This window comes from Cicer arietinum, chromosome 6 (assembly GCF_000331145.2).
Source record: "Cicer arietinum cultivar CDC Frontier isolate Library 1 chromosome 6, Cicar.CDCFrontier_v2.0, whole genome shotgun sequence".
NCBI classification, from domain to species: domain Eukaryota; kingdom Viridiplantae; phylum Streptophyta; class Magnoliopsida; order Fabales; family Fabaceae; genus Cicer; species Cicer arietinum.
The window spans coordinates 67,959,950-67,971,807 of NC_021165.2; the positions used below are offsets into that span (position 1 = coordinate 67,959,950).

The 11,858-nt window shown below is 29.9% G+C and overlaps 1 protein-coding gene across 1 annotated transcript; it reads right to left on the reverse strand.

The window, feature by feature from the left end:
- Positions 1 to 5,067: 5,067 nt before the first annotated feature.
- On the reverse strand, positions 5,068 to 10,313 carry LOC101497986 (uncharacterized). Its single transcript, XM_004507058.4, has 4 exons — positions 9,738 to 10,313; positions 6,818 to 7,101; positions 6,129 to 6,356; positions 5,068 to 5,834 (listed from the first exon to the last, which is right to left on the reverse strand). The coding sequence occupies exons 1-4, from the start codon at positions 10,171 to 10,173 to the stop codon at positions 5,313 to 5,315; spliced, it is 1,470 nt and encodes a 489-aa protein (XP_004507115.1). The 5' UTR covers positions 10,174 to 10,313; the 3' UTR covers positions 5,068 to 5,312.
- Positions 10,314 to 11,858: the final 1,545 nt, after the last annotated feature.

Genomic DNA, 11,858 nt, shown 5'->3' on the forward strand with positions numbered 1-11,858 from the left:
AGAGAGATGATATACTTTTGAATCAAACTTTGTACAGATTTTGTAATAATAATTTGGTCATGAAATTAGAGAGCAGCTTAATTTTCTGATATAAAATTATTTATGTTGTAGCCACTTTTTCCGTGGTGATCATAAAAGTTGACTTTTTAAAGATAATATAAAATTTGATGTACTATGTCACGTCACATATGCAAAGCATTGTGTACAAAATTTGGTGAAGCAAATTTTATATGCCTTTACTCTACTTAATGGCCCCCATTTCTGGGGGATTTTGCATTTTGATGGAGTGTTGGTTATGGAGGAACATCAAATTGATTGTATATGATGGTTTCATTTAACGTTAAAAATGACGTGGAAACATAGGGGACCCAAACCGACAATTTTTTTTTTGTTATATACTTTTTTATTTACTCTTCCTTTTTATCCTTGATGATCTTAATATCTTAATATATGTGGCTATTGGGTTAGCACAATTGGTTAAATCCTTTTATAGCATAAGCTATGAGCCTATTACTTGAGTTTAAAGTTGAGATTTCTCTATTGGTATGCTATATGTGAATTTTATAAAACTTGTTAAGACGTGTCTCTTAATAATCAAATTTGAATCAATTGAAGATCTTAATGCGTGTTCAATAAAAGCAAATTGAGTTGTCAAAGAAAGTTATATTGTAGACTCCTTATCTTTAAAAAATAATGTAATCCAATTCCTGCAAATCAATTGAACGGTATTTATGGGACAATGTTGCCCTCTTCTAGTCATGTATACTAATGTTTAAGGTTGAATAGTATACATACATGAAGAAATAATTAATGGCCATAAATTTGAATTGAAGTATTCTTATTTGAACTTATCATTATTATATTGAACTACTTTTGTCCCTAATAATAAGCATTATTTATGAAAAAAAGTTGTCACATTCTTTTAAATTAGTATGTTCATTTATTGTTTTTGTTCAAATATATCTCATCAATACTACTAATTTATTTTGAAAAATAAAAGTCAAACTAAATACATTTATATATAAAATATATTTTAAGACTAACACATAAAATGAACATATTCAACTTACTATCTACGTTTTTTTTAAATATATGTTAAGAAAAACAATGAAACTTATAATTAAAGAAGGAGATAGTATTACAGATTTCTGTCTATTCTCAACTCAAGTATAGTTGATAAAAAAGTATTAGTATATTTTTTCCAAAGCTAATTTATTAGTTATTCATCATCTTTGTATCTTGTCTTTGGTAATTTAATACTCATACATACAGCTAAGTGGTTTCCTTTTCATTCCTTGATTGGCATCCAATAATTGACATTTTGAAGAAAATAACGTGGTTGGGTATACGTGTACTTAAATGGTAAATGGGTTTTTGGCCTATGTGAGTTTATATGCTTTGGAAAGAAAAAGGCCCGATGGATATGACACAGCTGGAGGCAATGGACAAGTCACTATCTCTAATGGCCCAACTGTGGGTCCAGATCCATTTAAGTGAGGACCATGTCATCAATGACGTCACATATATCCTAAACGTTAATTAAAATAAAATGTGCCGAATATTTGCAAGGTACACCCACTAAGCTACCCTTATAGGTAAGGTAGAAAGTTGTCAAGAGAGTTTTGATTCTCACATGGAAAGTCCCTCTAGTGTAATCTGAGCCAGTATTAAAAATGCAAAATATAAAAAATATAAAAAGATAGAGTTTTAATAGTGATTATCTATATTGTGTTTATCTTATGTGACTCAATTTCAGTTATCAACAATTAACACTAAGTAGGAGTAAACAATATTCACGCGTGAAATTAGGGTACTAATTTTGGTTTGTGAAAATAAAAAATTTGATCATTTTAATTTCTATTACAGTCTCACTCGGACATCATTGTATTTAAATTATAGAAAATTCTTATAAGTAAATTAAAATATTAGAAATTTAAAATGACGTATTCATTTATTAGGAGTATAATTTTTATCCTGACAAATCAAATAGCTCTATGATCATACTTGTAACAGAGAAAATGAAAAAAAGTACTTTCTAAAAAAGCTCGATGTTAGGGTATATTGATTAACATATTGTCGAACATTTCCTAATGTAATATACAACACTCTGAATGGTGGATGGATGTTTAATTAGATTGAAGTAAGACTTAAAAAATTGGAGAACTTAAGTTAAATTACTAACATAACAACCAATTACAGAACTTTGAATGTTTCAAAAAAATAAATAAAATAGTGTGAGAGATAAACTATTGAATGGTAGTTTGATCACATATAGAAATATTGATTTTTTATATTGAAGTTGAAAAATAATTTTAATATATGAAGATACGTAAAGAGAATTTATAATTTGCATCTTCAATTTTTTGATACATAATTATATAATTTTGTAATTTTCAAAATTTTCCTAATACATTGATGTATTTTTTATATAAATACTTGTAGTATGTAATATTGTCTCCACTAATCAAAATCTCTAAATCCATCATTGAGTAGAAATTAATGACATTATTCTCTTCATAATTTGTACGGTGGCTCAATTGTTATTGATTCATACAAAAAATAATAACAAACATTAATGCCTCAAAATTAAATTTAAATTTATTTTTGTCTAATTAACCCAATAATTATGTCAGTGAGATGCGACAATTATCACCCTAGCAATCAGTATCCTTTGTAGTGAGTGAAGCTCACGGAGACAGGCACGAATTGTACGGTTGTAGGGACGTGACAACTTTGTCGCCGTGGGGACCTGTTACTAGCTACGGGACAAGGGACACTATTGTTTTGCTTCTTTGGATTCTGGACTCTGGTGGAAAATCTTCGTCAAACACATTGTATAGCTTCTCTTTAACGAAAAATACATATTTGTAGTTAAAAGAGCTGTCTTGAAAAATAAAATATAAAAGAAGTGTCGAAATTTAAAAAAGGAAAATAATTGGTGGATATACCCAATGGACCACTATAGAGAAAGAAATAGAGATATTAATGTAATATGTCGATGGTGTAGAGAAAAAATTATATTAAATGAGTGTAGAAAAGTTAAAGTTGTACATATATCACTCCATTTTAAAAAAAACATATTGTGAAATAGTGTATATAGAGTGGAAATCCAACGGAGTTCGGTTTAAAAGAAGATACTAGACTTTTGCAATGTGGTTATTTTAAATTTAAATTTATGTTGAAAAAAATTCACATTTAGTGTCTGATGCGCCTCAAATATGATATTTGATAGGGAAATCTATGTGAAACAAAAATAAAGAAAACAAAGTAGAAATATCGTTGTTTGGATTCACATGAGATGTCGCTGCACCGTGAGTGGCAAATATCTAATTGCACAGTGAATTGTATAACCAACAAAATGTTATTGGGTTTCTATGCATATTTTGTCAAAGATAATAAAAATGACGTAACTTTTTTCATAAAATCTAGCTCAACTAGCAAATGTCGAAATTATTAAGTTGGATATCATGTTTCGAGTTTGAACCTGAAACCTCACAGTTGTGTCCGAGTTTATTTACCATTTCATCTACATATGCAAAAAAAAAAAAGAACGTAACTTTTGATATGTTTTTGTCTCAACAAATTATTGAGGTATTTGTTCAAAAAGTTATTTGTGTTTTGTTAAATTGATTAGAAAGTTGCATACTAATTTAGTTTTATATTGAGAGTTTTACATTGAATCAAATAAAGTTTGACAAAATATAAATAAGTGGTGAATAGTTTTCACCTTACAAGTCAGTTTGTAGAATTGTGTTAGACTCAACTCAAATTCTACGAATTCTAAGAATTATTTAAAAGATTAATTTGTATCTCACTATAGATCAATCTTTTCATGTTATCAACATGAAGAGTGTATATGGATTGCATTTTAAAGTTTAACTATTGCACAAGAAACTCAGAAGTCTTAGTGCATGGTTGGTTTTACACCGCTCAATCTTCTTCTAAATAACCTTGATTTCTAAGTAACCTTTGCAACCTTGTGACTTGTGACCCAAATATTATTTGCATGTGTTTCAAGTTGTGTAAAAGCATTTGTGTTAAAAATTGAACCCCTTCTTGTAGCTGAAATGAATGTTCAATTGTCTTATTTCTTAAAGTAAACTGATTACGATATGATATCTAAGATTCTTTTTATACATATAGATTTAAATTATAAGAGATACACATCATGGAAAAAACCTCTGATAAAAATATATGATGAAATTTACATACATCCTATCAATAAAATAATTTTAAATTAGTTCAAATCACATGTAATACTAATAGAATATCCAATCTTTGGCATTCAAGATTTGAAACATAATACTTTTTGTATGTAATATTCGTAAATGAGTCGTAAATCTTATAATCGGGTTTAAATGAACAACTTAATTAAAAAATTATTTAAAAAATAAGTTTAAGGAGTTTAATTAAGTGTCGTTCAAAATTCATTCAAAAAGTTTGTTAAATAAATTCAAAACAATTGACAAAAAGTGATTATTCATCTAATCCCCTAAATACACTACCAGAAACACTTTTTCGGTAGTGTAATGTACTAAAACTTACACTTCCAGAAGGGAGGCTGCGGTATCCTGACAAGATTTGTGGGCTGCTTGAGCAACTACCTTGACAAAAAGCAACCGGTAGGCCCAAATATTCTCATTGACTATGGCAGTAGAATATCCTTGGAGTTCAACATCAACAAGTCTTTCATCAAGTAGAAACCCAATTTATGAAATATTATAAGTATTATATTGTAGGCGCCGGCAGACCAACCATTTTCAAAAGTTGAATAATTTATTGCTTCTTTCAAATCAGTAGCTCCTGAGCAGAAATTTCCTTTCTATTTAAATAGTAGTCACATTCATCTAGTGACACTCATTATCGCTCAAAATTATAAAGAAAAGACAAAGGCCATAGCCCATAATTTCAATAAGCAATTCTAGAAGCTTTGTTCTGCCTTTTCTACTTGTAAACAAGTTATTTTATTTTCTTTCTTAGCACTCCAGATTTCGGGAGAAATGAGTTCTGGCAATTTAAAGTACGGTTGAGATATATAAGTTTGATCATAGATTATTTCACTCAGAATTCGAACTAAATAATGTTAGATCAAAATGATCTTAACTGAAATTTATTAATCACTCGAGACCAACCAGTTAGTTGAAACTTGAAAGCTAATGAAACAAAACAAACTCTAACCCTTACAAATTAAAAGCCTCAAGACCAAAGCAATATAGTATACATCCTGTTATGTACAACAAGGTAGAGAAAAGGAACATGCATGCGTGATATTGCTATGTTACTATGTATAATATCATCACATTCATACCCAGTTAGTTTGTGGAGGACAATGAGAAATCCTGGAATCTGAATGAGACATCTCCAGCTGCACTGTGTCTCTCAAGCTGAGAGCTATCACTGAAACTAATATCACCAGCATCAGATCCTTCACAGGACAATGGCTGTATCTGTTTCTCATTTCTATGGTGTGACAATTGAACAACTTCAGATGGTAATGGCAACACAGAAGGAGACAAGGATCTCAATCTTGTACTAGTACTTTCAACACTTGAAGTAGCCATTGATCTGTCCCAAAGGAAGACATGAAGGAGAATAGGAACTTTAGTGTGTCGATGCAAGGAGAGTTTCTGGCTCAATGAAACGGTGTCGTAACATCTAATTGCTCCTGTTGAAGATACCATCCATGGAAGCACTCTTTGATTTGAAATCCTTGAAACTACTAATAGTCTTGAAGTTTCTGTTGCTAGTTTGTAGAGATTGCTGAGTCCTGAACGTGTGGCTGGTGAAATTTCTTTACCTTCATCAATAGCTGATGATGAGATGAAAATAAAACCCTGTTGATCACAAAATGGTTAATTAGATGAAACCTTGAAACAATACAAGAGTATCTTTAAAACAACTTAATAAAGTGCTTATAGTATAACTTATATAGTAGTATTTCTATAAGTTATAAGCTGTTTTTATATAATTTATAAGTTATTTTCATTAATTATCATGAATAGCTTATGGAAATAAGCTGAAAACAATTTATGGATATGTCGGAAGTTATTTTCATAAACTCTCTTAAAGAGTCTTACAAGTGTTTATGTAAGTACATAAACTCAAAATCAATAGAGAGAGAGATAGACCTCTTCTGTACGACTAATGGCAAAGCCAAGTTTTGTGTCATCATCTCTTAGTTTGATCTCTATTGAGAATTCTCCACCAATTGGAGCATACCATAGTCGAATTGCTCTCACAACACCAATGTCTACTCCGTGATAATCTTCAAAACCATAAAGGCTTGCATTCGCAATGTTGCATAAGTCGGATAACGACCCTGCGTTTACGGTGGAAGAAGCTGTCTCTCCAGATATCTGTCGGACAAATAAAATAGAAACGGCAATTAATTCTGATACAGTCTCAGAATTTGAGTTGATTCTAATTCATCATTACAAAAATGACTTGTAAATTGTGGAGTATCAATATCATATAAATAAGAAAGACCTTGCATCAATTATACAATTCAATTATAAGAAAGACCTTGCATCAATTACATATAAATAAGAAAGACCTTGCATCAATTATAAATTGTGGACTTATAAACTCTTTTCAATGTGAGATTTGGGTTCTTCTCAATATCATATAAATAAGTATGACTCCTGAACTATTTTTCCTTTAAAAGTTTTAACTAGTATAAAAAGATAAGAAAGACCTTGCATCAATTATACAATTCAATTGATCAGTATGCAAAAAAAAGATATGGTAGCTGTAATAAAGGCATTGAATTTATAACATCCTGCCACAATCAAATGTGGTTAGGGAATTGATAGTTTACCTTTGTAAGTAGAGACTCAGTTTGAATGTTCATAAAGACAATAGGGACCCCTGAAGCTTGAGCTGCATTAAGCCATGCATTTGCCCTGGCTAGAGTATCCTCCACATCATTGTAGCGTGAAGCTACCTTATCCGAAGCTTTGGGAAGAAGTAATATGGAAAGATAGTTGCTAGAATTTGGAACTGATAGCAACTCCTGCATCCTCCTCTCCCATGGATAGAACACAAATCCATCCTGTAGTCGTGTCTTTGTTAGCTCATTTACCATCCTACTGGTCCTTGAAGCTGAAAAGTGCAGTTTTGTTTTATCATTTACAGAATTACAAATTAGATGAACATATATATCATAAACTAATACTTAAAATCTGTAATTGCATTGCTGAACAAATAAAGTAACAGCAAACAATTAGCATACACAAATGGAGAGTATGAAGTCATGTAGCAGTACAACTCTTAAAACATAAATTAAGATGAAAACGTTAACTATGCACTTATAGTATCAACGCTTACCATATAAAGTGCTTATGTGTAAGTCACTTCTATAACAAAAGATAAAATAAAGTTAAATGGTTTTTATATAAGTTATAAGTTGTTTTCATAAGCTATCATGGAGAGCTGATGGAAAATCAGTTTATGGACATATCATAGGCTATTTCTATAAGCTCTTGCAGACATTCTCATAAGTGCTTACAATGTCGGAAGATAAGTTTGAATAACAAGTTTTAGAAAATGGAAATAGAACAAGTTTTAGAAAATAAAAATAAAAATGTTTTCTCAAAGTAAACAAGACCTTAATTATTATTTTATTTTAAGATTTTAAGTGTTCAGAAGTTAATGCAATTCCTCCCAAGACTGCAGAATCTTTTAAAGTTCTACTGCTAGTTTATTTTTACTTTTTGCTGGATAGAAGTTTAGTTTACTATATTTTTAATACACTAGACTAGTTTAAAAAATCTTAATGCAGTGAGGCCAGATACTCTAAGCTTAAAAGAAAATAAGAAAATTTTAAAACCAAAGGCAAAAACAGCATTATAGAACTGGTTACTGCCAAAGGCGTATATTCTGTGTATACATTAAATAAAGGCTAATAACTATAATGTATCATGTATATATCAATAGTTATTATTAAATGTTACTGGATGCCATAAAGCAACAACAATCACAAGTGTACAGCTTCTTTACTTTCCTTTTCTTCAAACCAACTAAATGTCCATATCATACACAAAAGGAACTCATGAGTACCACGCAACTTGATGACTTATCTAGCAAAAGTTTTGCAGCTTTTAGTTGAGAAGTTAATTTCTCAAATAAATAAGTTTGGTAGATATTTATGATTCGAGACTTGGGCTAGATACAATCAAGTCAGATAATGGCAAAAATCAAATAACTTGTGATTTGTCAACACAGACATGGATATCAAATACAATATTGAGACAGACACAAATAATAATTTAAAAGAAATAAGTGATGTTAATAGTTAGTCTCAAGCATCTACGCGCACCGGTGCAAGATGCCTTTTAATATGACACGATGGTGTTACATTTAAAAAAAAGGGCATACAAATGAATTTTGTCCCTAATAATAAAACTAGGAAGACGTGTTCCTCACATTTGTGTGAGGTTGAGACAAGTACTAAACAAACTACGTACCAAAAACAAAAGGTAACGGTGTCATTTATGCAAATGAGAGGGGGGTGAGGGCTGCCTGAGGATCATGCAAGACCAACCTTAACAAGGACGCAGTACCTTGTTCTTGTACTTCTATTTCCTGTGGCTATAGCCGTACTTGTTAGTTGTAAGGTGTAACTCATCCAAAAAAAATTATTTTACACAAACTAATCTTCAACAACAGGAAAAACATTGTACCAGAAAAGACCAACTGTGTAACTACCATGTGCAGTTGTGCCAACTAATGAGTAAATAGACAAATTGACCATTCAAATTGTAAGCATAAATCAAATTAATTCTGAATTTACAATTTGACAAATACACCCTGAAATTGTAAAATACTATTAATCAAAGCAATCTATATTCAAATTTTTATCCTTAAAGATTATGATGTGACGTGTTAATTGAATATAATTAGTCGCAACGTGGACTAATTTTCCTAAGAAATTTAAATCTTTCATGGACTACATTGCCTATAATTAGTCCATGGACAATTAAAATTCCTCATAAATTTATCTCTAAGATGACAAAGTGTCGTCGACAAATTTGTCCCCGAAAAGATGACATTGATGTGAGATCAACGTAGATAAGCCACAATTTCAATTACACTGTCACATTAAAATATCTAATGGCAGAAGTTTACACTATTTTGATTGACATTTTACAATTTCATAGATGAATTTGTCAATTTACAAAATTCAATGACTAATTCGATCGATGCTTACAATTTCAATGACCAATTTGTCTATTCACTCGCCGACTAATTAACCAACCAAAAGCATCAAAATCCTAGTATTAGAAATCAATATAACATGGTTTCTATATTTTTGAAAGTAATTTAACAACACATACATTCGTTTCATTCAACCTCGAAACAAAACACACCAAAGTAAAATTAAAAGATCATGCTATATGCAGAATAAGATCATTAACTAATCTAATTTCATAAAAACTTAATTTGCAATACTAAGGTCGTTGCAAAAAAGTCACGTAAGCAAATTAAAACTTGAAATTGAAATGAGGAGAACAAATTAACTTGGAGATGCTAAGTTGAAGTCAATCACTCAACTATTCAATTTCAATCAATGTAGCACGAAACTTCAAATTAAATGTGTGCGAGTGTTTATACTATCCTTACACACATGGTTATATTGATTACTTCTATTTTTTCAAATTATTATTAGAATACTTTGATATTTGTGTTATGATTCATAGTTTTGAACTTGAAAAAGTAAAATTAAGAAGTAATAGTACCTTGAAGTTGGAAGCACTCAGGTTCAGTTCGATCCAAAAAGCCAACAAGGTAATTAGGATCAGTAATAGACCTAAGAACATAGTTGTTCTTCTTTCCAGAAGAATCGTTAGGAACAATACAAGCCTGCAACTCAACGAACTCGTCAATTCCACGGCGAACTCGTACAAGGATAGAAGTGTCTTTTTTCTTATAAGCCTCTAGAAGGATCTTGTTGACACCGCTCTTACCATTCTTAAAAGGCGATTTGAACCGAATCAGTGAGTTAGCGGAGCCTCCAACTCGAAGTTCTTCGACTATATCCCCGGTTTGAAGCATATCGGTTTTCCATTCATCCGATTTAGAAGTTCCTTTGAAACATTCGATTGATAACACTTTTGTGTCTCGTGATGGTGAGTCTGAAGAACTGCTCTGTGACGAAGTTCGGTCCATGGTCATTTTTCTTTTCTTTCTTTCTAATCACGCTTCTTTTATTGTTTCGTTTATTTTTTTGATTTGGTTATAGTAATTAATAATTTCAGCTTGTATGGGAGAAAGTGAGAGGGTATTGTATTTTTGGTTCTATTAGTGTGGTGTTGTTAAATGTTAATTATGGTACAATTATGAGAAAGTTTTTATGGAGGTAGTTGAGTTGAGGAAAATTACACAAATGTTATAATGATATTTTTTTAAGAATGCATTCACACCATCAATGTATAAAAAAATAGATTAAACTTGTTTATTATATTATATTATATTATATTATATTATATTATATTATATTATATTATATTATATTATATTATATTATATTATATGTAGATTCAAATGTGGAACCATAATTAGAGATCAGTGGCTGAATTTTAAGTTGTTTTTTATACAAATAAGTTTCTCTATTATTTATATATATAAAAAAAGGCAACAATTACTGTAGCATGTTGGTAAAGAATTCATGTTTGAGTTTAATGGTCATGGGTCCGACTGATCCTGAGTTCTCCTTTTAACATTGAACTAATAAAGATAAAAAAAATTGATAAAAAATATCAACGGTAAATCAAAATAAACTCTCAATTTAATTCTCTAAAGTATTGCCTCTCTCCTATTTAGTTTTTTTTATTTATATATATTGATTTTCGTATATTTTAACTTTTTAAGGTTTAAGGAAACAGATTGCCATATATTTTCTGAAGAAATAAGTAGGAGAAAATTTTATTCAGTATGTATTATTATTCTTATTACTACATTTTGTATTTTGTAACGTGGCAATCTATCATTGAGCCAAATTCTTGCCATGTAACATGTAACAAATTAATAATAATAATAATAATAATAATAATAATAATAATAATAATAATAATAATAATAATAATAATAATCTTCAATTGACTTGAACCTGGAACATTATGTAACTAAATACTAATAGTTTAGTTCCTATGACACAAAAAACATTTTTTCAGAAACACGCAGCAAGGGATCGAGCCCCTGTAAAAGCCGTGTGTAACCTCTGTATCTGGTTATACTAATCAAATGGGAAAAGTTGAATGTTTTGTTGAAATATGTGATTGCGATTGTGAATTACATGGAAAACTTTTTTATCAGTTAGTACATGTCATTTTTTTTTTTCATTTTTTAATGATGAAGGAATTAGAAAGTTGTAGCTTGCCTGAATGTGTATGTCGGTAAGAAATTGAAGAAAATATTAAAAGATATACTAGTGATCACTATTTAACATTAGAAGCCAAAAAGTCAATAAAATTACATGAGGTGAGTAGTGGGAATCCAAGACCAACTCTTGCTTGACTCGCACTTAATAGTAGTACTATTTATAAATTATAATGTGACTTATTATTATGATTTTAATTCCTAGGCGTTCATATTTAGACTTCACATTTACAGTCACAATTTTTAAATTAAATAAAATGTTTACAATTTTTAAATTAAACTATTACAATTTTTAAATTAAATGATTCACATTTAATTTGTATAATGTTAATGTTAACTTCTTCTAGTATTTGAAAAATTGTTTCTAATGTATCGCATTGTTTTTAAAAATATTCTAAATGCATTTGATGTTATGCGTGATAAAATTAAGTTTTCAAAATGATTTTGTGATTCAAAATCTTTAGTGGACATTGAAAATTATA

What these genes read in the sequence shown, in the direction of transcription:
- LOC101497986 (XM_004507058.4), bottom strand. Translation starts at nt 10,173, where the DNA reads ATGACCATGGACCGAACTTCGTCACAGAGCAGTTCTTCAGACTCACCA. An exon ending in CTGAGTCTCTACTTACAAAG is followed by an intron (nt 6,357 to 6,817) that starts GTAAACTATCAA and finishes TTTGTCCGACAG; the next exon opens with ATATCTGGAGAGACAGCTTC. An exon ending in CCATTAGTCGTACAGAAGAG is followed by an intron (nt 5,835 to 6,128) that starts GTCTATCTCTCT and finishes TGTGATCAACAG; the next exon opens with GGTTTTATTTTCATCTCATC.